The sequence below is a fragment of the Musa acuminata genome, chromosome BXJ1-9 (genome assembly GCF_036884655.1).
Source record: "Musa acuminata AAA Group cultivar baxijiao chromosome BXJ1-9, Cavendish_Baxijiao_AAA, whole genome shotgun sequence".
Classification (NCBI taxonomy): domain Eukaryota; kingdom Viridiplantae; phylum Streptophyta; class Magnoliopsida; order Zingiberales; family Musaceae; genus Musa; species Musa acuminata.
In genome coordinates, this window is record NC_088335.1 from 6,429,024 (window position 1) to 6,453,369 (window position 24,346).

At 44.9% G+C, this 24,346-nt stretch overlaps 2 protein-coding genes and 1 pseudogene across 2 annotated transcripts; 1 reads left to right on the forward strand and 2 right to left on the reverse strand.

Annotated features, from left to right (window-relative positions):
- Positions 1 to 170: 170 nt before the first annotated feature.
- On the reverse strand, positions 171 to 11,110 carry LOC135592791 (uncharacterized). The gene is made up of 2 exons (XM_065082455.1): positions 8,719 to 11,110; positions 171 to 2,287 (listed from the first exon to the last, which is right to left on the reverse strand). The coding sequence occupies exons 1-2, from the start codon at positions 10,704 to 10,706 to the stop codon at positions 313 to 315; spliced, it is 3,963 nt and encodes a 1,320-aa protein (XP_064938527.1). The 5' UTR covers positions 10,707 to 11,110; the 3' UTR covers positions 171 to 312.
- An 852-nt stretch (positions 11,111 to 11,962) lies between these two features.
- LOC135592794 (L-type lectin-domain containing receptor kinase SIT2-like) lies at positions 11,963 to 14,238 on the forward strand. The gene has a single exon (XM_065082457.1). It carries the CDS (start codon positions 12,027 to 12,029, stop codon positions 14,031 to 14,033), a length of 2,007 nt encoding a protein of 668 aa, XP_064938529.1. The 5' UTR covers positions 11,963 to 12,026; the 3' UTR covers positions 14,034 to 14,238.
- A 1,290-nt stretch (positions 14,239 to 15,528) lies between these two features.
- Positions 15,529 to 23,785, reverse strand: LOC135592797 (L-type lectin-domain containing receptor kinase SIT2-like; annotated as a pseudogene).
- Positions 23,786 to 24,346: the final 561 nt, after the last annotated feature.

Consider the following 24,346-nt stretch of genomic DNA (forward strand, 5'->3'; position numbering starts at 1 on the left):
AATAAAAACTATTAGAGAATTTTGAAAATCGGGCACTTCATGAGAAAAGGCTAAAGAATTGTTTTTTTCTAAGAATTAGTATATATATATATATATAACAAAAAGTAAAAAAAAAATCGATTTAGTAGCCACAAATGGACACTCCAAAAAATTGAAGCACACAAAATAAATCGGCTAAACAAATATCATGTATAAGATATCACTCTACTATAATGCTAATATTAATCTAAAGTCAATAATTGTATTGACTAACAAAAGGAACAGAAGAGATGGAGACAACAACTGTCATCATGAAATGCTTCTCATCTGCAATTACCAAGCTCCAGAAATGGCCACCGACGAAGGATACGACATGATGTAATCATCGAAGCCCTCATTGTGAAGCATCGCAAGAACGCTGAAGCTGAGGTACGCCGGCGACAGTTCCGGAAGTGCTGCTTCGCCCTCCAAGTACTCCACCACTTGCCGCATGCTCGGCCTGCCTGCCGGCAAAGGATGCGAGCACAGAAATCCAAGCTTCAGAACCAGCTCCATCTCCTCCACCACGTACTCTTCTCCTAGCCTCGGATCCCTCGTCGCAAGGATCGATCCCTGCCGCCAATTCTCCACCACCCAATCCAACAAAATCAGCTCCTCCCCGGACGCGTTCGAGTCCACCGGCCGCCTTCCACAAGTAACCTCCAAGAGGAAGATCCCGAATGCAAACACGTCGGTGATGGTGGCCGCCTTTCCGGTTCGAACAAGCTCGGGAGCAAGATAACCCATGGTTCCGACGATGTGGGTGGTGTGTGGTTCGGTTCCATGATCATATAACCTTGCTAGGCCAAAATCACCCAACCTTCCGTTCAATTCATTGTCCAGCAGCACATTGCTCGCCTTGATGTCTCTGTGGATGACGACTTGCTCCCAGCCCTCATGTAGATACAGAAGCCCTGATGCCACGTCTTTGATGATCCGGAACCGCGTCGCCCAATCCAGAGTAGGCTTGTCTTGGCCATACAGAAACTTGTCCAGGCTGCCATTGGGCATGTAATCATACACCAACAGCAGCTCCCCTTTGCGCCGGCAATAGCCCAACAACTGAACAAGGTTGCGGTGGCGGAGGCGGCCGATGCTGACGATCTCTGCTATGAACTCCCTCATGCCCTGTCTTGATTCGTGAGACACTCTCTTCACCGCAATCTCTGATTTAGAAGTCTGTAGCACCCCCTTGTAGACCTTTCCGAATCCGCCTATTCCGAGCAGCTCCTTATCTTTAAAACCCTTGGTAGCAATGAACAGATCTCTGTAGGAGAACCGACGAGGCCCATACTCAAGCTCCCAATCCTCGAGCACTTCTGCATACTTGATCCTCCACCTCACCATGAACACGATGATTCCTGCAATGATCACAGCAAGTCCAGCCGACGCCAAGGGCAGTACGATGTCCAAAACCTTTGACTTGCCATTTGACTTTGCCCGAGGAAGCGATGGCAGCAAGGAGTAGTCGAGAGGTTCAGCTATCCCATTCATCCTAAAGCTCCAACCAAGAACATAATGAGATGTTTTGAAAGAACCAGTGGAGGAGGAGAATCCAACATACATGGGATCTGATAACAACACGCTTGAGAGATCAATGGTGGCGGACAACAGAGGTTTATGCGGCTTGGCCATTGGGATTGGAGCCATGGTCACGTTAAGCAGCATCTCATGGCCGTCATAGTCTATCCAAACTTGCATAGCTTTTTCACTTCTAAGGCTTAGATATGTGAACGATCCATTGTCGTTAGCGTAATAACCAGCAGCGTGGGATGCGTTGGATATCACGCCGTTGATATCGATCCCAACATGGTTGTCATCAATATCCAGAACATCGGGGTTATAGTTCGTGTCAATCTCAATCGCGAGGACATGATTGTTCGAGTTACCGTCGCTGCTTTGGTTAAAGAGGCCCAAGAACTGACTTCCTAAGGCTGCAGAGAAGTCATCGGTGGGAGACACGAAGAAAGCCATCCCGTTCCCGCTAAGGTTGGTGTATGCTGAGATGAAGCCGAAGACAAAAGTGGTGGAGAAGGAGAAGATTGTACCGTTCGTCTGGTTCCGGAAACGAAGCGGGGTTGGGTAGAAGGCATGGCCCTTCGACTGCTTTGACATGTTGGTGAGCTTCAGCAGACCATCGGAGGTGACGTTGGCCACCCCATCGAAGGTAAGATTGAGGCGTCCGAATCCGTTGAAGGTGAAGCTATCATGACCACCGCTAGAGGCTGCAAGCTTTAGGTGGAAGAGGAGGAGGAGGCAGACCAAAGTCCTAAGAAACACTGTCGACATGTTACAGAGCTTCTTCACGCTAGTTTTGGATTGACAGAGGAGGAGAGTGCTGTTGGCTTTGGTGTCTCGCAGTCACCACATATGAAAGTAAGCACACGGAAGAACAGATAATATCACCCACTGATATATATAAGCGCAAAGAGGTTGAAGGTTTCAACCAGTCTCAGGTGACTCGATTTAGGTGTTCTGTGAAATACCCAGCAAAAACATATACTTAAAATCATCTTCTATTTCATCAAATTGATTAAAGCTGGTAAACCTACACCATCCAATTTATAAATCTCATTTAATTCGACTCAATTGTGATGAGAGAGAACCGGATCATAAAGGACCAAGTCTAAAATCCAGTTTCTATTGCCAAAGGTCAAATATAAATCTTTGGTTCTTCTTTCACTTGGTCATCTGAAGCCAAAGCTTTGAATGGTGGTGATGATCTACATGACGGAGCTATCTGAACATATTTGAACTTTCTCACCCTACACAGCTATCTGCATCGAACAATAGCAAGAAAGGAACTATTTGCATACACTTCCACACTATCAGTAAGTGACACTTGTTCAAGTCAAAAATCTACGATCATCACTGTTTGACGAATAGGGTTCGAATAGAGCTTTCCGGAATCAAATTGAACTTGCGTGACCCGATGCTTGAGCTGCTTCAGGTCCAAGTTTTCAGCATATCGGTTGTCAACATTATTGTGTGATATCTAATTATCTCATTAGTAGAATTTTCAACTTGCATTTAATTCTGTTGCGAACAACATGTTATAGTGGAATCTTTTTTTCCCTGTTTTGTTTATGTATCAAAATGGGTTGATATATGAATCAGAACAACATAAACAAATTTTAATGTAAAAAATCTAATATAAAAATCAGAACAATGAACCAATCACTTAGACCAAATTTTAATGCAAAAATCTAATATAAAAAAAATCATGAGATTATAGTCCACCTTAAACTTTTACTATAAATAGTAATGATAATAGGTTTATAATAAATCTTCTCTAAAATAATAAGATAATCATAATAACATCACATCAAGAGCCTCAAGAATAGCATATCATTATCACATGCATGAATCTCATCAAAAAAAAATTTAGGTCTCACCAAGTAGGTATAATAAGAAAGTATGTCAGAGAAGCTAAATTGTAGATCAACACTATTAGGATTGTAAAGCTTGCTAAAAGGATTCTCCACGTATAATTAAAATTAACAACTCAAAATCCTATTTTTTTTCTCTCTCCTCTTTCTCTGTTCTTTTCTCTTGAGCACATCTTTTTTTCCCTTTTTTTTTCTTTTTAATTGCTAATTTAAGCTTATACGGGCTAGATCCAACAATTCTTCTCTTCCAACTTATATGGTGGGCTGTACTAAGCCCGCTCATTATCTACATACTTCAAACTTTTCCTTAGGTAAAGATTTTGTTTACATATCTAATACATTTTCATTGGTATGTACATTTTCTAACTGTAATTCTTTCGTCTCAAGCATATCACGAATCCAATGATATCTTACATCAATATGCTTGGATCTAGAATGGTATGTTGAATTCTTAGAGAGGTGAATGACATTCTAACTGTCATAGTAAATAGTATATCCTTCCTGTTTCAAGCTCAATTCCTGTAAAAACCTTTTCATCTATAAAGCTTTCTTATAGGCTTCAGTAATTACTATGTATTCTGCTTCTGTGGTTGATAGAGTAACATAATTCTATAACTTAGATTGCCAAGAGACTGCTCCCCTTGTAAATGTTATCAAGAACCCCGAAGTGGACTTCTTAGAATCAGTATCACCTGTCATGTCTGCATGTGTGTACTCTTCTAGCATAGGTTCATCACTACCAAAACATAAATATAATCTTAAAGTACCTCTTAGATATCTTAGGGTCTAATAGTATCATGCTCGGTATACAATTTTTGAGATATTAGATTGATGAGGGACTATAGATATACGATAACTAAGAGCAGACATATCCAATTGATTAGATCCTCGTGTATCCTCTAGGAACTATTAGATAATGGCCTAGTACATCTATAGTCGATGAGTTGAGTGAATTATTATGAGGATAATAATTCACTAAATCGGAAGAAGTTCTAACGTGTGCAACTCACGACCAGTATTGGGCTTAGAAGGTCACACATATATGGTAGATAATATGACGAGTAGAAGATTCGATATAGGATATCTAATAAGTCCTTGTTTTATTGGATTCATTTAGTGAGACCTAATAAGGCTTAAAGTGATTATTGGATGGAGATCCAATATCCATTAAGTAAGAAAAATAAGATGGAGATCAAGCATATATTAAGGTAAGATCCATTAGGGTAAGTTAAGAGGACTATCTATATATAGGAGTTGAGGCTTAAAGATTCATAGGCTAGACCCATATTGTCGCCACCTCCTTCATCTACTCCTTGCCTCTTTCTCCAGCTGACTACCCCCTCTCTAGTGTGAGAGGATAGCAAACGGGACAGATCCTTCCTTGGTTGCTGTGGTGTGGTGGTGCATGAATGCAAGAAAAGAACGTGCTACGTGAGGAGGTACGTCGTCATCGTATCTACTACAGATTACCACTAGAGAAGAGTTTATAAGAGCTCTTTCATCCATGGATCGAAATCTGCAGATTAGAGGATATACAATCTCCTCTAAGAATGTTTCAACCACTTTATGCAATTACATGGTTTTGTCGCTTTCAAGTTTTTCACTCCCTATCTTTGGATGATGATTCAATAAGATTGATTTGGAAAACCAATTTTTGTTTTCATTTTCTATTGCATATGTGATGCTCTCCGCAGTTTCCCAACAACATCAAGCTGGTCGATTAGGATTTTGACTCAAGCAAAGTTGGCTCATGATGCGAGGGTGCGCTAAATTCCACCATCGATGGAGCACGGTGTTTCGGTTGGCATTTCGACTAGTTGGGGGTAGTCTGGGGCTGTCGACAATGTGTTAGTTTGGGGGACCCTGATGCATGCAGTGGTTAAGTAACTGGCTACAGTTGTAACACCCTTGATTAGTCTCACATTGAAAGTGGGCAGGATTAAAATTGACTTATAAGGGTCTGATGAGTTTACTACTATCAACTTCAGCTTAAGCATTTTGGTCAGTGGTTTAGACCAAACGAAGTTGATAGACCAGTTAGCCCATCAGGCCCGGGTCATGACATTTGGTATCAGAGCCGACCTAGCATTAGGGCAGGGTGAGAGGGCTCGAGTAGGAAAGGACTACCCGTGGATGGAGTCAGAGAACTCATTATGGCGTGGAGCCACCACTGAGTTAATCCTCACATGCACTATGCTAGGGTTCGATCTGGGAAATGTCGGGCCTTGACGAAGACGTCAAGCTAATTGAGTTGGGGATAATGTAACATCTCATTAGTCCCACATTGGAAGTGGGCAATATGTATGATTGGCTTATAAGGGCCTGATGAGTGTACTACGTTAACTCTCGCTTAAGCATTTTGGTTCGTGTTTGAAGGACCAAAATGGAGTTATTGGCCAGTTAACTCATCAGACTCGGGTCGTGACATTTGGTATCAGAGCCGACCTAGCATTTGGGCATGGTGAGGGGGCTCAAGTAGGAAAGGGCTACTCGTAGACGGAGTCAGAGGACTCGTCACGACGTGGAGCCACCATTGGGCTACGCCTCACATGCACTATGCTAGGGTTTGATCTGGGTTATGTTGGGGCTTGACGAGGACGTCAAGCCTTTGAGTGTGGGTGATTGTAACACCCTTGATTAGTCCCACATTGAAAGTGGGCATGATTAAAATTGACTTATAAGGGTCTGATGAGTGTACTACTATCAACTTCAGCTTAAACATTTTGGTCAGTGGTTTAGACTAAACGAAGTTGATAGACCAGTTAGCCCATCAGGCCCGGGTCATGACAACAGTTGTGAAGGCAGCATGCATGTTAAGCCAATTGAGACAAAAGTAGAGCAATGACTTGCATCTAGCCCATCAAGCTCGGGTCATGACAACAGTTGTGAAGGCAGCATGCATGTTAAGCCAATTGAGGCAAAAGTAGAGCAATGACTTGCATCTAGCCCATTAAACCCGGGTCATGACAACAGTTGTGAAGGCAGCATGCATGTTAAGCCAATTGAGGCCCGGGTCATGACAACAGTTGTGCAGCATGCATGTTAAGCCAATTGAGGCCCGGGTCATGACAACAGTTGTGAAGGCAGCATGCATGTTAAGCCAATTGAGGCAAAAGTAGAGCAATGACTTGCATCTAGCCCATCAAGCCCGGGTCATGACAACAGTTGTGAAGGCAGCATGCATGTTAAGCCAATTGAGGCAAAAGTAGAGCATTGACTTGCATCTAGCCCATCAAGCCCGGGTCATGACAACAATTGTGAAGGCAGCATGCATGTTAAGCCAATTGAGGCCCGGGTCATGACAACAGTTGTGAAGGCAGCATGCATGTTAAGCCAATTGAGGCAAAAGTAGAGCAATGACTTGCATCTAGCCCATCAAGCCCGGGTCATGACAACAGTTGTGAAGGCAGCATGCATGTTAAGCCAATTGAGGCCCGGGTCATGACAACAGTTGTGAAGGCAGCATGCATGTTAAGCCAATTGAGGCAAAAGTAGAGCAATGACTTGCATCTAGCCCATCAAGCCCGGGTCATGACAACAGTTGTGAAGGCAGGCATGTTAAGCCAATTGAGGTAAAAGTAGAGTAATGACTTACATCATTTCGATGAGGGTCTGCACATAATGTCAGGAATAACCATATGTCTTACACTTGCCCCTAGAGTTTGAGCCGAGATGGTAGAGTTTGAGCCGAGATGGATGCATCCACCTAAGGAAAGGAGTGCAATTGTCCTCCTTGCATAAAGGTGTTGTGTGTGGGTGACAGTGCCTACTTGCTAGAGTACTTGTTGAAAATGTTTACAGGTGGATGCTCTTGCAATATTCAAGCTCTCTCAGCACTAAAATGTCATTGTCTCGATATCGTCAATTAGGTATCGACATGGTTGGGTCTTGACCCAAAGGCATGAAGTCATCCACATAACACTTGTAGCAATCTAATAAGACGGTTGTTGTGGCATCGAGGTGCCCGAGGTAGCTCCAACGTGCTCTTCAAAGAGTATTCGGGTACACTAAGGGAGATTTTCCCCACATGGGTGATAGGTCCAAACTGTCCCATGCGAGCTGTTGTTCACGGAGGCCAATCAAGCGAGAGTCGATCAGATAAAATTGTCCTCGGCAACCGATAAAATTGGTTCGAATAGTTTCCTATCAACTGTTATCCACGGAGTCGACAGACCATTATCTCCCCCACGTTGCTGCCAAGTGATGAGATGATTTGGCCTTTTTACCTTCCACGTGGACGCCGCGGTGGCAACTAGCTGTCGAGCTGGTTTCGCTGCCAAAAATATCACTGATATGTTTGTGAAACTATGTTTGGACCGTATCCAGTGGAAAGTGAAGGCAAGGGATATATTGAATGTGAGTAGGTAGTGAAATTATTTGATAAGATACTCTGTGCGTTGACGTAGAGGTGCATGTTCTGTTAGCGTTGTACCCCACTGACATAGGATCATATTCCATGATTAGAGAGTCACCATGTTTGTGAAAATATTAGCATGATATCTTTCCAAATCTATGATTACATGATCCATATGCTGAAATATGGTCGAATTTGCATTGATATAAAATGTCACAAGTAAACCATAGTAGCAAGTCATATCTCATGCATATCAAATGTCATCATAAAGACCTGTGAATTCTTTAAGACTGAGTGATATATATATATATATATACACACATATAAATATTTATATACATATAAATATATATACATATATACATATACATATATATACATATATATATATATATATAGAAAAGTTTTTTGGTTTTTTCTCATAAATTATGTTTCATTTTAGAATTTTTTTAATAACGGCACTCTTTTTATGACTAATGTTGGGAATACCTTCAAACACAGGTTCTTTTTCGTATGAATTGGTTCATATCATGAATCGATCCACTTATGATATTTTGAATAATATCAGAAAATATTATAACACAGCAAAAAATACTATAGCCTATAGTACTTTTATAACATGCTATAGTTGAAAATATTATAATTAGACTAGTGGACCAGTCCAAGGAAGGAAAAGAAATTAACTGACCGTCAAATCAAAGTATTTTAGAAATAAAAAAAAAATAATATTAGAGAATTTTGACAAAACTTAAAAAAATTCGATTAAGTAGCCACAAATGGGTACTCCAGAAAATTGAAGCACACAAAATAAATCGGCTAAACAAATATCATCTAAAGTCAATAATTGTGTCGACTAACAAAAGGAACGGAAGAGATGGAGACGACTGTCATCATGTAATGCTTCCCATCCGCAATTACCAAGCTCCAGAAATGGCCGCCGACGAAGTGGCCATCGACGAAGGATATGACATGATGTAATCATCGAAGCCTTCATTGTGAAGCAACGCAAGAACACTGAAGCCGAGGTAAGTCGGCGACAGTTCCGGAAGTGCTGCTCCGCCCTCCAAGTACTCCACCACTTGCCGCATGCTCGGCCTGCCTGTTGGCAGCGGATGCGAGCACAGCAATCCAAGCTTCAGAACCAGCTCCACCTCCTCCATTACGTACTCATTTCCCAGCCTCGGATCTCTCGTCGCAAGTATCGATCCCTTCCGCCAATTCTCCACCACCCAATCCAACAAAATCAGTTCCTCCCCGTACGCGACCGAGTCCACCGGCCGCCTCCCGCAAGCAACCTCCAAGAGGAAGACCCCGAACGCAAAGACGTCGGTGACGGTGGTCGCCTTGCCTGTTCGAACAAGCTCGGGAGAAAGATAACCCATGGTTCCGACGATGTGGGTGGTGTGTGGATCGGTTCCATGATCATATAACCTTGCTAGGCCAAAGTCGCCCAACCTTCCATTCAATTCATTGTCCAGCAGCACATTGCTCGCCTTGATGTCTCTGTGGATGACGACTTGCTCCCAATCTTCGTGAAGATACAGAAGCCCTGATGCCACGCCTTTGACGATCCGGAACCGCGTCGCCCAATCCAGAGTAGGCTTCTCTTGGTCATACAAGAACCTATCGAGGCTGCCATTGGGCATGTAATCATACACCAACAGCAGCTCCCCTTTGCGTCGGCAATAGCCCAACAACCGAACAAGGTTGCGGTGGCGGAGGCGGCCGATGCTGACGATCTCTGCTATGAACTCCCTCATGCCCTGTTGTGATTCGTGAGACACTCTCTTCACCGCAATCTCTGATTTAGAAGTCTGTAGCACCCCCTTGTAGACCTTTCCGAATCCGCCTATTCCGAGCAGCTCCGTATCTTTAAAACCCTTGGTAGCGATGAACAGATCTCTGTAGGAGAACCGATGAGGCCCATACTCAAGCTCCCAATCCTCGAGCACTTCTGCATACTTGATCCTCCACCTCACCATGAACACGATGATTCCTGCGATGATCACAGCAAGTCCAGCCGACGCCAAGGGCAGCACGATGTCCAAAACCTTTGACTTGCCATTTGACTTTGCCAGAGGAAGCGATGGCAGCAAAGAGCTGTCGAGAGGTTCAGCTACCCCATTCATCCTAAAGCTCCAACCAAGAACATAATGAGATGTTATGAAAGAACCAGTGGAGGAGGAGAATCCAACATACATGGGATCTGATAACAGCACGCTTGAGAGATCAATGGTGGCAGACAATAGAGGTTTATGCGGCTTGGCCATTGGGATTGGAGCCATGGTCACGTTAAGCAGCATCTCATGGCCGTCATAGTCTATCCAAACTTGCATAGCTTTTTCACTTCTAAGGCTTAGATCTGTGAACGATCCAGTGTCGTCAGCGTAATAACCAGCAACGTGGGATGTGCTGGATTTCACACTGTTGATATCGATCCCGACATGGTTGTCATCAATATCCAGAACATCGGGGTTATAGATCGTGTCAATCTCAATCGCAAGGACATGATTGTTCGAGTTACCGTCGCTGCTTTGGTTGAAGAGGCCCAAGTACTGACTTCCTAAGGCTGCAGAGAAGTCCTCGGTGGCAGAAACGAAGAAAGCCATCCCGTTCCCGCTAAGGTTGGTGTATGCTGAGATGAAGCCGAAGGCAAAAGTGGTGGAGAAGGAGAAGATTGTACCGTTCGTCCGGTTCCGGAAACGAAGCGGAGTAGGGTAGAAGGCATGGCCCTTCGCCTGCGTTGACGTGTTGGTGAGCATCAGCAGACCATCGGAGGTGACGTTGGCCGCCCCATCGAAGGTAAGATTGAGGCGTCCGAATCCGTTGAAGGTGAAGCTATCGTTTCCACCGCTAGAGGCTGCATGCTTTAGGTGAAAGAGGAGGAGGAGGAGGCCGACCAAAGTCCTAAGAAACACTGCCGACACGTTACAGAGCTTCTCCATGCTAATTCTGGATTGACAGAGGAGGAGAGAGCTGTTGGCTTTGGTGTCTCATACTCACCACATACGAAAGTAATCAATCAGAAGAACAGATAATATCACCCACTGATATATAAGCGCAAAGAGGTTGAAGGTTTCAACCAGTCTCAGATGACTAGATTTAGCTGCTCTGTGAAATACCCAGCAAAAACGTATACTTAAAATCATCTTCTATTTCATCAAAATGATTAAAGCTGGTAAACCTACACCATCCAACCTATAAATGATGAGAGAGAACCGGATCATAAAGGACCGAGTCTAAAATCCAGAGTCTAAAATCTCATTTGGGTCTTCTTTCACTTGGTCACCTGCAGACAAAGCTTTGAATGGTGGTGATGATCTACATGACGAAGCTATCTGAACATATTTGAATTTTCTCACCCTACACAGCTATCTTCAACGAACAATAGCAATAAAGGAACTATTTGCATACACTTCCACTCTATCAATAAGTTACAGTTGTTCTAGTCAAAAATCTAGAATCATCACTGTTAGACGCATAGGGTTCGAACAGAGCTTTACGGAATGGAGTTATAATAGGGATTTCGATTTAGGATGACGATATTAAATTGAACTTGCGTGACCCGATGCTTAAGCTTCTTCGGTTGTCAACATCATTGTGCGATATCTATTGATCTCATCCATAGACTCTTCATCTTTCCTTCAATTCCATCTTGAAGAGAGCAGTTGACCTGGATCTATTGACTTGAAAGTTTCTAGCTGATACATCCACAGCGAATCCGGCATAAAAAATTCTATTTCATTGAATGGAGATGTAAAGATTTGAAAAGAAAAAACAAAGAATAGTTTCCTTGAGTGCTATTGTCAAGAGAGGAGCAATATGAATCGTACTGTTCCAAAGTTGATGTTGACATGACAATTGAGCTGAGCTGCAAGACAATTAGTCAAGTTGGCATCTTATGCAACTCTTTTAAATCTTAAGAAATAGTCTGGCTAATATCTCATCACAATTTGTCCCCATTCTATCAGACTTAGTCCCACAAAGTTGGCAAATCACCTCAAATAAACAAAAAAATAGCTGATCTAATCTTATAAACACCTTAGGTGATGAGACTAAGGTTGCTCCTTTGGTCAATTAAACGCTGATAAATCCAGCTGGTATATCTCATTCGAATGTCAAGGATATATCAGTTGACCGCTGCTAAAATTCAACGGGTTGAATGTCGCGGGTCAGAAGAGAGAAACGTTCCACGCCTAAATCCATGCATCCTCCGATCTCTTGCGATAAAAAGACTTCGCTCGTTGCTGGTGGAATTGTTCTGCATGATTGAGATGCCAGCAATGCTGCTCAATACTTGGGTGGTCTGCCTGCTTCTCCTCCACCCAAGTCTTGCAGGTGGAAACCACGACTTCGTCTTCAATGGATTTGGGGGATCCAATCTCACCCTCGGTGGTGTCGCATCGATCACTTCCGGTGGTCTCTTGATGCTCACCAACAACACCAAGGAGAAGATGGGTCATGCCTTCTACCCATCCCCACTGCGCTTCCGAGATCTGCCTAATGCTACAGTCTTCTCCTTCTCCACCACTTTTGTCACTGCCTTCATCTCAGAGTACGCCGATTTTAGCAGCCATGGAGTCGCCTTCGTAGTTTCTCCCACCAAGGACTTCTCCAGAGCCTTAGGGAGCCAATACCTGGGCCTCTTCAATCGAAGCAATGATGGCAATTCAAGCAATCATGTATTGGCGATTGAGCTCGATACAATCAACAACCCCGAATTCCAAGATATCGATGACAATCATGTCGGCATCGATATCAACAGCTTGACATCCATGGACTCCCACACCGCTGGTTATTATGCTGATGACACCGGCCTGTTCAAAAGCTTGAGGTTTAGCAGTGGCCAAGCCATGCAAGTTTGGATAGATTACGACGGTCAAGAGATGCTCCTGAACGTTTCCTTGTCTCCGATCCCGATGGCCAAACCCCATAAACCCCTCTTATCCACTGCCATCGACCTCTCGAGCTTGTTATCGGAATCCATGTATGTCGGATTCGCCTCATCCACAGGTCCTGCCTTAACATCTCATTACGTTCTTGGTTGGAGCTTTACGTTGAATGGAGCAGTAGCTCGAGCTCTCGACTACTCCTTGCTGCCTTCGCTTCCTCGTACGAAATCAAATGTTAGATCAAAAGTATTGCACATCGGGCTGCCCTTAGCGTCCATCACACTTGTTTCTGTGATTGTAGTAATTGTCGTTTTCATCGTGAGATGGAAGATCAAGTATGCAGAGCTCCTGGAAGACTGGGAGCTCGAGTACGGACCTTATCGGTTCTCGTACAAAGATTTGTTCGGAGCCACGAAAGGTTTCATGGACGAGGAGCTGCTCGGAAGGGGTGGGTTCGGAAGGGTCTACAAGGGGGTGCTTCCGTATTCTGGATCAGAGGTCGCGGTGAAAAGAGTGTCTCACGAATCAAAACAGGGTATAACAGAGTTCATAGCAGAGGTCGTCAGCATCGGTCGTATCCGCCACCGGAATCTTGTTCAGCTGCTCGGCTATTGCCGACGCAAAGAGGAGCTGCTGCTGGTGTACGATTACATGCCCAATGGCAGTCTCGATAAGTTTCTGTACGACCAAGAGAAGCCTCCTCTGGATTGGGCGACACGGTTCCGGGTCATCAAAGGCGTGGCATCAGGCGTTCTGTATCTACATGACGACTGGGAGCAGGTTATAGTCCACAGAGACATCAAGGCGAGCAATGTGTTGCTCGACAGCGAATTGAATGGAAGACTGGGTGACTTCGGCCTAGCAAGGTTATACGACCATGGAACCGATCCAAAGACCACCCGCGTCGTCGGAACCATCGGTTATCTTGCTCCCGAGCTCGCTCGAACCGGCAAGGCGACCACCGTCACCGACGTGTTTGCGTTCGGCGTCTTCCTCCTCGAGGTTGCTTGCGGGAGGAGGCCGGTGGAGCGGATGGCGGCGGAGGAGCAGTTGGTTCTATCGGATTGGGTGTTGGATAACTGGAGGAAGGGGACGATACTGGCAACGATGGATCCAAGGCTGGGGGATGACTACGCGGTGGTGGAGGTGGAGCTGGTGTTGAAGCTTGGATTACTGTGCTCGCATCCACTTCCCACAGCAAGGCCGAGCATGCGCCAAGTCGTGCGCTACTTGGACGGCCATGCACCGCTCGCCGAACTCTCGCCCACGTACCTCAGCTTCAGCGCTTTTGTGCAGGTTCACAACGAAGGTGCCGATGACCATATCACGTCGTATACTTCGTCGGTGGCTTCTGCATCGGTTATCTCCGGAGGTCGATGACAGAGGAGGACATGGCTATGTGTGTATAGATTGCAAATGCTGTGCCGTGCCTGTAGATTCCTCTCATGTCTAACCTCCTGCAGAAACTGGAGTTGGAATCCGACTTGGCTCATCTTAGAGGTGTTGTTGTCGTGATCTATGATTCATGCAATTTGTAACTTAGTGTAGAACAAAACGAAAACCTCAATCGAGTCATGTATTTAATGGAAAGGCATGGAACTCACAGCTATTGATAAGCCTGACTTCATATAGAACTCGACTTGAAAGACGACAATCTACAAACAAGGTTCGTCTGCTTTCCATAAATTAATCAAAGACACGTTCCACGTCTTGCGCCGACACCAGATCATGTCCTCAGCGGCCACATTCTATTCGGCTCTTTGCAGCATTTCGGACATGGCTCCGGCTGTTTTTCCACCAGCGATCAGAACAAGCGGGTGGACCTCACGCCTATCATGAATGTCTGGGTCACTAATGAGGGACGGAGGTCCGGAACCCCTCGGATTTGGTTGGCAAATCGATTGACAAAGTGGAAGAGAGGTTGATTATCTCTGTCTCAACTCGAGTAGCGTGGCCAAGGATGACTTTGGACGTACATTGGCGAGAAAATGGTGCTCAAATTCTTTCACAAGCTACAAGAAGGAGGTGATCAAGAGGGGTTTCAAGTGGTCATGCACTCTCAAACTGATCAAGTTAGGGTCGTTGGAAATGCCCAGCACATTAGGGCGTTTGACGTGCCGGATAACAATATTTGAGCCCTGAAGACTGCAGTGTGTTTCGTTGGAGTGCAAAAATTCTCTCTGTACATCGTTCCGGCATTGGCTCACGGCCTAGAATTACATTTTGAGTGAATCCTCCATGAAGTCAGCTAACTGCATCCCCGACTTGGGCATGATCACCCTGCGACACGATGGGGTGTTGAGTTTCATCGCTGAGGATATTTGTCCTTGGGGAGCCACCTCAGTTTGGCAAAGGCATTCTGCATTCTGGGGGCACGAGGATCTCATCGGGGACACCCTTAGAGGCGAGGGGCGAGCGAGGGTCAGATTGCTGGCCGTAATGCCAGGGCTGTCTGCTGCATCAAGGAAGGAGAGAGGTGATCGCCTGCATAACACCGGAAGTGTATGGACTTATGGGTGATTGAGTGTCCGAAGTCACTCGAGGGATTTCTTTCAGACACGCAAACTGCTTTTGCCTCAGCTCGGCAGACTACGCTGAAGAATAGCGACGGCAGGCGAAGGCAGCACCCACTGGTCAATGGCATGGCAAGAATAGAAGCGACGTTCGCATGGGATTCCAACCTATCAACGAAATCGATGGATGTCTTGTTATTCTCATCCTGTATTATTATCTTTTTACTGCATTCAAAACTAACTATATGCTCCTTCTTTATAGGTTGACGGTGGTCCAAAGGGGCCCAAACTGACTATTGATATTGCATTTACACATCATGTGCTTACGATTCCAATATCATTACATCAATTACAATCTTGAAACCATCTTTGCATCCATTCCAATCTGTTCATGGACACTCGGTCATCGACCTCCAGATAGCACAGATGCAGTAGCCACCGAGGAGGAAGGACACGACATGATATGGTCATCGAAACCTTCCTTGTGAAGCAGCGCGAGAAGGCTGAAGTTGAGGTACGCGGGCGACAGCTCCGGGAGTGGCGCATGGCCTTCCAAGTACCGCACGACTTGGCGCATGCTGGGCCGCGCTGTGGGCAAAGGATGCGAGCACAGCAGTCCAACCTTCAGAACCAGCTCCACCTCCACCGCGTACTCTTCCCCCAGCCTTGGATCCCTCGTCTCCAGTATCGATCCCTTCCGCCATTTCTCCACCACCCAATCCAGTAGAATCAGCTGCTCCTCGTGCGCCGTCGGGTCCACCGGCCTCCTGCCGCAAGCAACCTCCAGAAGGAATGTCCCGAACGCAAACACGTCGGTGATGGTGGTCGCCTTGCCGGTTCGAGCAAGCTCGGGAGCAAGATAACCCATGGTTCCCACGACATGAGTGGTCTGTGGATCCGTTCCATGATCGTACAACCTTGCTAGGCCAAAGTCGCCCAACCTTCCATTCGATTCATTATCGAGCAACACATTACTCGCCTTAATGTCTCTGTGGATGACGACTTGCTCCCAGTCTTCGTGAAGATATAATAGACCTGAAGCCACGCCTTTGATGATCCGAAACCGGGTCGCCCAATCCAGAGCAGGCTTAGCTTGATCATGTAGGAACTTTTCGAGGCTGCCATTGGGCATATAATCATACACCAACAGAAGCTCTCCTTGGCGTCGGCAGTAGCCCAGCAATTGGACGAGGTTTCGGTGGCGGAGGCGACCGAGGCTGACGATCTCCGCAATGAACTCTCTCATACCCTGTCTTGATCCATGGGACACTCTTTTAATTGCAACCTCCGATCTAGAAGACGGTAGCACACCCTTGTACACTCTCCCGAACCCGCCCCTTCCGAGAAGCTCTGTGTCCCTGAAACCCTGGGAAGCCTTGAACAAATCCTTGTAGGAGAACCGATGAGGCCCGTATTCAAGTTCCCAGTCTTCCAGGAGCTCTGAATACTTGGTCCTCCGTCTCAGGATGAACACGACAATCCCTACGATGGTTAAAACAAGCGTAGCTGACGCCAAGGGCAGCTCGATGCGCAAAACCTTTAACTTGTGATTTGATTTCGCACGAGGAAGAGATGGCAGCAGGGAAGGGTCGAGCGCTTGGGCTACGCCATTCATCTTAAAGCTCCAACCAAGGACGTAGTGAGATGTTAGGAAAGAACCAGTGGAGGAGGAGAATCCAACATACATGAGATCCAATAACACGCTTGAAAGATTGATGACCGCAGATAAGAGAGGCCTATGGGGTTTAGCCATCGGGATTGGAGCTAAGGTAACATTAAGTAGCATATCTCGAGCATGGTAGTCTATCCAAACTTGCATGGCTTGGCCACTTCCAAGGCTTAATCTTTCGAACGAACCAGTGTAGTCATCATAGTAACCAGCGGTGTGGGACTTGATGGATGTCAAGCTGTTGACATCGATCCCGACATGGTTGTCATCGATGTCTTGGAATTGAGGACTAAGGATTGTGTCAAGCTCAATCGCAAAGACATGATTGCTCGAGTTATAAGCATTGCTGCTCTGGTTGAAGAGGCCTAAGAACTGACTTCCTAAGGCTTTGGAGAAGTCCTTGGTGTGTGAAATCACGAAGGCCATGCCATTGCCATTGAGATCTGTGTAGTCTGAGATGAATCCGAAAGCAAAAGTGGTGGAGAAGGAGACGACTGTACCATTAGACAGGTCTCTGAAGCGAAGTGGGGATGCGTGGAAGGCGTGGCCCTTCGTGTCCAATGTCTTGTCGGTGATCATCAGAAGACCATTGGAAGTGATCGATGCGACCCCGTCGAGAGTAAGATTAGCTCCTCCAAATCCATTGAAGATGAAATCATCACCATCATCACGTCCACTGGAAGAGGCTGCAAGACTCGATCTCCGGTGGAGGAGGAGGAGGAGAAGGTAGACCAAAGCCTTGAGGAACATTGGAGTCTTGCAGGATTCAGAACAATTTCACAGGATAAAGTAGATTTCGACTCTGTTGTACTCCAGCAAGTGATATATTTTTAATGAACAGAGAAGAGCGAAGAGAGATGCTGGCTTTGGTGTCTGTGATTTGCATATATAGAAGCATGCAGCAATTCAAGGTCAATACTTTCGGGTACTTATTACCTGTTATCACAATTTCTCTTCACCACAAATTCTTGACATCGAGAGATTCAAGGTTACATTTCCAGCTTGACTAATCTCTCCTCCTCTGGAACTCTCGAACCTTTCATATCACGTCGATTAGTCCTAGAATTGATCATTCATCTATGTCACCGGGTTCATTTGATCTGCCTCACTTCCTGAAAGTCAATACGTCTTGAAATCATATATTTAGTTGAATGCATCCTCAAAATAATCTCTCTAGACTAGTGCCGAAGGTATCCGATGAGGTCACTTCGAGTTCAAGTTAGTAAGAGGTTTATTCCGAGGTGTGAAAGTAAACTCTCGAGCCTTGTTTATTTGTTTAGAATGTTAAATCTTTTTTTTGCATCCAGGAGTTGCTTAGTCGGGCAAATGTCTTCTATTACCATTAGTCAGAGACAGACAAAATTGAATGGTTGGACTCATATCATATCATTTGTTTCTTCTATCACCAAAAGTCTGACACACGGGCAAGATTTGTTATTAGAAACAAGAGGTTCATATTCTTCCTAACAACTTTTCTTACCTTTGAGTTCCTTCATGTACAGGGCAAGAGACTTGGATTTTAATGTGTTGACTTGAAGAGTATGTTGATGATCTCTCCACGGGGAACACATCAGAGAAAAAAGATGAGAAAATGACATGACAAAATAAATAACTTGTCGCACTCTTTCCTTAACTTTCTCAAGCCATTGATGAGAAGATAGAGGGAAGTCTGAAACATGTGGTTCATTAATTTTTTTAATAGTATTGTTGAAAAATTATCATTGATGTCTTTGTCATTATTGTGCAACTTCACGTGGTGACCGAGGAGTCAGCACTGCTTGGTCTAGGGCATGTACACGAGGAAGACAAACGTGGCTTCCTAATTAGAGCGACTCAGTATTTGGTCGAGTTCAGAGTGGATTTTTCGACTTGATCTCTCTTAAGCTTAAATAAGTAGGAAAAAATGATAGTGAGATTAAGTGTTCTTGGTCTGACCCCAAGCATTGGCCTCGTGATCGGCTTTTATACCTGCAATCGGAGATCATCGTATATGATCAGTTAATGGTTGCTGACATTTAAGTGACCAATCTATATGCCATGCACAAGTGCTAACCGACCTGCTTGATCCTACGTCGTGCGACGTCGCCTCTTATAGCCTCGGGCAGCGTGGGCACAGCCAACAAGTAGCGCAGACGTAGGCGGTTGTCTCACACGGGTCTGAGACATCACATCAATGCAGTGTGCCTCGTCAGCTCTATCAAACCTTGAATTTTGATAATAAAATCAATTGGGTTTGTGATCTAATGCGTGTTTAAGTGACGCGAGACTAGCTTCGATCAGAGAAAATAAATCGATTAAAGCAGTAGAATCAAAAGTTTGGTCAGAATAGAATATGTCAGAAGATTGGACGTCGAACCAGAGGAAGGTCGACATGTCGGCAAAAGGCTTCATGCCATGAATTCGAGCATCGAGCTAAAAGAATCAGAGATTGCGCTAAGAAGATCGGGTGTTGCAGAAGTCAACATATTAATTAAATAATACGTCGTAAGAGATGACGATGCAACAAAGGATTGAACGAAGCGCCGAATGAACTAGTGACATACTAAACAACTTAGTATTCTTACTTGTAATAATTTATCTAGATCGAAGTAGTTTAGAAGGCTAATTGAGTTAGTTTCGAGTGTAACCATGCCAACTCAATTATGGGCCAATTGGGTCCAAAGAGAGGTTATTTTGGGCTAAGGAAAAGGCTCATTCAGTGACCTAAAAGTTTGGTCAAGCGGTGGCACTACCAGAGGCTCAGTCTCCAAGACACTGTCTCCGAGACTGTGTCAAGTAGTAGTACCGCCAGACTGGGCAATGGTACCGCCCAATGTTAGGCGATGGTACCACCAGTTTGGACGGTGGTACCACTCATACATAGTCTCCCAAATTATATTAGGCAATGGTACCACCAAACTAGATAGTGGTACCGCATAGTGTTAGTACTGTAGGCGATAGTACCGCCCAGCACAAGTGATGGTACTGTCAGGACCCGAGAACCTAGGATGAGACCTTTTTTAGCTCTAATTTTGAAGCCATTTGGGGTCTATAAATACCCTAGCTATTCCTGTATGAAAAACATAAATTATAGCAGAAAGGGGTTGTTATTTTGGGTTATACAATTGCTAAGTGTCCTCCTCTTTGCTTTCTAGTTTTGAGATCATTTAAGAGAGGTGTAAGGCTTGTAAGGATTGTCTCCTAAACCCATAAAAAGGAGAAAGAGTGTATAAGGATAGTTGGTCTTCTCCCATTGAAGGAACACTGTAGTGGAAACTAATGACATCGAGTGAAGAGGAATCGGGAGTGGATGTAAGATACGACGACCAAACTGCTATAAATCAGTTTACATTTCTGTTTTGTTGTTAACCTTTATTGCAAACTGCTTTACTTCCACGTTACTTTAACTACACACTTGTTACGGTAAGTAACTTTTTTAGCCGTGGCCTCGGGGCCGACGCGGCTTGGTTCTGAGGTCCGGATGTCGGGGATCTCGGGCGCAGCTCCTTGGGGTCTCCCGGCGGCCTAGCACCGTGGTTCGGGTTGATGGCTCGGGTCGGGAGGTCGGGTCGGCGGTTCAGGTCGGGAGACGGTTCCGCCGCAGCTTCAGGAAGAGGCAACACCGTCTCGCACCTGCACACAGGGGATTGTGGGTGAGGCAGAAGAAGAGCCTCTGAGTGTTTTATGTCTGAGTGAGTTCTCCCCTTTGCTTAGGACTCAGGGGTATTTATAGAGGAGGTTTGATGTTGGCGTCTGACATTGCCACTGGGGTTGCGTGGGAGGCCGAGCTACTGTAGGGTATGGCGAGCCTCGGGCAGTGTGTCGCTCAGGGGATACTGTCATGGCATGTCACATCGCCATTTTTTCCCATATCAACACTCTTATTTTCATACGTGCTTATTCATCCCCTCCTCCCCACCCTCCACCCCCCCCCCCCCCCCCCTCTTAATGTCGATTTTGATTCTAACAAACTCTATGGCACATGTTAACTTTGATACGACGGTTGACTACAACAGGGGAGATGACTACATAGCATTAATATGTACGTACAGAGTTGTTCGAAATAGAATGTCTTCTAGTCATTATCTGCACAAAAGACTAAGGTCCAAACTTCCCGAATCAATCTAATGCTTAAATTAGTACCGAGATCTTTTTTTTTTTTTTCCTAATTCGAAGTTGAGGGTATATTTTTATACTTAATTTTGAAGAAATAAAATATCCTATAAAAATCATGCATACTAATATCAGAGAAGGTGATTCGAGTCAGCATAGAAATAAAATATCCCATGAAGGTTATGCATAGGAAAATCAAAGAAGGTGATTCGAGTCAGCTACCTTTTTACAGGATTTTCACGACATGTTTTCCCAAAATTTAATATAAAAAGATGTTCTTAGCTTCGAATTAGGGAGAGAAGAGTGTAACTAAGCACTAACTTAGAGTGTTAGAGAAACTAACTCCAGAATTTGAAAAAAAAGACACAGATTTACTTGACCCTTAGTGTTAGAGAAAAATATTATTAATGTCTATATTTGAACTTTCTGAACATATTTGAACTACGTGAATGGTGATGATGATCTACGTCACAACAAAGGTATCTGAACATATTTGAACTTTCTCAACCTTCACAGACATATATATATATATATATATATATATATATATATATATATATATATATATATATATATATATATATATATATATATATATATATATATATATCACTCCAGAAAATTGAAGCACACAAAATAAATTGGCTAAACAAATATCATCTATAAGATATCACTTTACTATGATGCTAACATTAATCTAAAGTCGATAATTGTATCGACTAACAAAAGGAACGGAAGAGATGGAGACGACTGTCATCGTATAATGCTTCCCATCTGCAATTACCAAGCTCCAGAAATGGCCGCCGACGAAGTGGCCATCGACGAAGGATACGACATGATGTCATCATCGAAGCCTTCATTGTGAAGCATCGCAAGAACGTTGAAGCTTAGGTACGTTGGCGACAGTTCCGGAAGTGCTGCTTCGCCCTCCAAGAACTCCACCACTCGCCGCATGCTCGGCCTGCCTGCCGGCAGCGGATGCGAGCACAGCAACCCAAGCTTCAAAACCAACTCCACCTCCTCCACCACGTACTCATCTCCCAGCCTCGGATCTCTCGTCGCAAGAATCGATCCCTTCCGCCAATTCTCCACCACCCAATCCAACAAAATCTGCTCCTCTCCAGACGCGACCGAGTCCACCGGTCGCCTCCCGCAAGCAACCTCCAAGAGGAAGACCCCGAACGCAAAGACGTCGGTGATGGTGGTCGCCTTGCCTGTTCGAACAAGCTCAGGAGCAAGATAACCCATGGTTCCGACGATGTGGGTGGTGTGTGGATCGGTTCCATGATCATATAACCTTGCCAGGCCAAAGTCACCCAACCTTCCGTTCATTTCATGGTCGAGCAGCACATTGCTCGCCTTGATATCTCTGTGAACTACGACTTGCTCCCAGTCCTCATGTAAATACAGAAGGCCTGATGCCACGCCTTTGACGATACCAAACCGCGTTGCCCAATCAAGAGTAGGCTTCTCTTTGTCATACAAGAAATTATCGAGGCTCCCATTGGGCATGTAATCATACACCAACAGCAGCTCCACTTTGCGCCGGCAATAGCCCAACAACTGAACAAGGTTGCGGTGGCGGAGGCGACCGAGGCTGACGATCTCTGCTACGAACTCCCTCATGCCCTGTCTTGATTCATGAGACACTCTCTTCACCGCAATCTCTGATTTAGAAGTCTGTAGCACCCCCTTGTAGACCTTTCCGAATCCGCCTATTCCGAGCAGGTCCTTATCTTTAAAACCCTTGGTAGCGATGAACAGATCTCTGTAGGAGAAGCGATGAGGCCCATACTCAAGCTCCCAATCCTCGAGCACTTCTGCATACTTGATCCTCCACCTCACCATGAACACGATGATCCCTGCGATGATCACAGCAAGTCCAGCCGACGCCAATGGCAGCACGATGTCCAAAACCTTTGACTTGCCATTTAACTTTGCCCGAGGAAGCGATGGCAGCAAGGAGTAGTCGAGAGGTTCGGCTACCCCATTCATCCTAAAGCTCCAACCAAGAACACAATGAGATGTTTTGAAAGAACCAGTGGAGGAGGAGAATCCAACATACATGGGATCTGATAACAATACGCTTGAGAGATCAATGGTGGCAGACAACAGAGGATTATGCGGTTTGGCCATCCGGATTGGAGCCATGGTCACGTTTAGCTGCATCTCATGTCCGTCATAGTCTATCCAAACTTGCATAGCTTGTTCACTTCTAAGGCTTAGATATCTGAACAATCCAGTGTCGTTAGAGTAATAACCAGCAGCGTGGGATGCGTTGGATATCAGGCTGTTGATATCGATCCCGACATGGTTGTCATCAATATCCAGAAACTCGGGGTTATTGATCGTGTCGATCTCAATCGCGAGGACATGATTGTTCGAGTTACCGACGCTGCTTTGGTTGAAGAGGCCCAAGTACTGACTACCAAAGGCTGCAGAGAAGTCGTCGGTGGGAGAAACGAAGAAAGCCATCCCGTTCCCGCTAAGGTTGGTGTATGCTGAGATGAAGCCGAAGACAAAAGTGGTGGAGAAGGAGACGATTGTACCGTTCGTTAGGTTCCGGAAACGAAGCGGGGTTGGGTAGAAGGCGTGGCCCTTCGAGTGCGTTGACATGTTGGTGAGCATCAGCAGACCATCGGAGGTGACGTTGGCCACCCCATCGAAGGTAAGATTGAGGCGTCCGAATCCGTTGAAGGTGAAGCTATCATTTCCACTGCTAGAGGCTGGAAGCTTTAGGTGGGAGAGGAGGAAGAGGCAGACCAAAGTCCTAAGAAACACTGCCGACAAGTTACAGAGCTTCTTCATGCTAGTTTTGGATTGACAGAGGAGGAGAGAGCTGTTGGCTTTGGTGTCTCACAGACCACATATGAAAGTAAGCACACAGAAGAACAGATAATATCCCCCACTGATATATAAGCGCAAAGAGGTTGAAGGTTTCAACCAGTCCAAGATGACTAGATTTAGGTACTCTGTGAAATACCCAGCAAAAAAACATACTTAAAATCTTCTTCTATTTCATCACATTGATTAAAGCTGGTAAACCTACATCATTCAACTTATAAACCTCATTTAATTCGACTCAATTCCGATAAGAGAGAACTGGATCATAAATCTCATTTCTATTGCAGAGGTCAAATAAATCTTTGGGTCTTCTTTCACTTGGTCATCTGCAGACAAAGCTTTGAATGATGGTGATGATCTGCGTGACGAAGCTATTTGAACATATTTGAACTTTCTCACCCTACACAGCTATCTGCAATGAACAATAGCAATAAAGGAACTATTTGCATACACTTCCACTCTATCAATAAGTTACAGTAGTTCAAGTAAAAAATCTAGGATCATCACTGTTAGTTGCATAGGGTTCGAATAGAGCTCTACGGAATGGAGTTATAATAGGGATTTCGATTTAGGAT

Coding starts and splice junctions, on each gene's coding strand:
- LOC135592794 (XM_065082457.1), top strand. CDS start 12,027: ATGATTGAGATGCCAGCAATGCTGCTCAATACTTGGGTGGTCTGCCTG.
- LOC135592791 (XM_065082455.1), bottom strand. CDS start 10,706: ATGGAGAAGCTCTGTAACGTGTCGGCAGTGTTTCTTAGGACTTTGGTC. Junction 2,288..8,718: donor TACATCATGTCATATCCTTC/GTCGATGGCCAC, acceptor AGTGTTTCTTAG/GACTTTGGTCTGCCTCCTCC.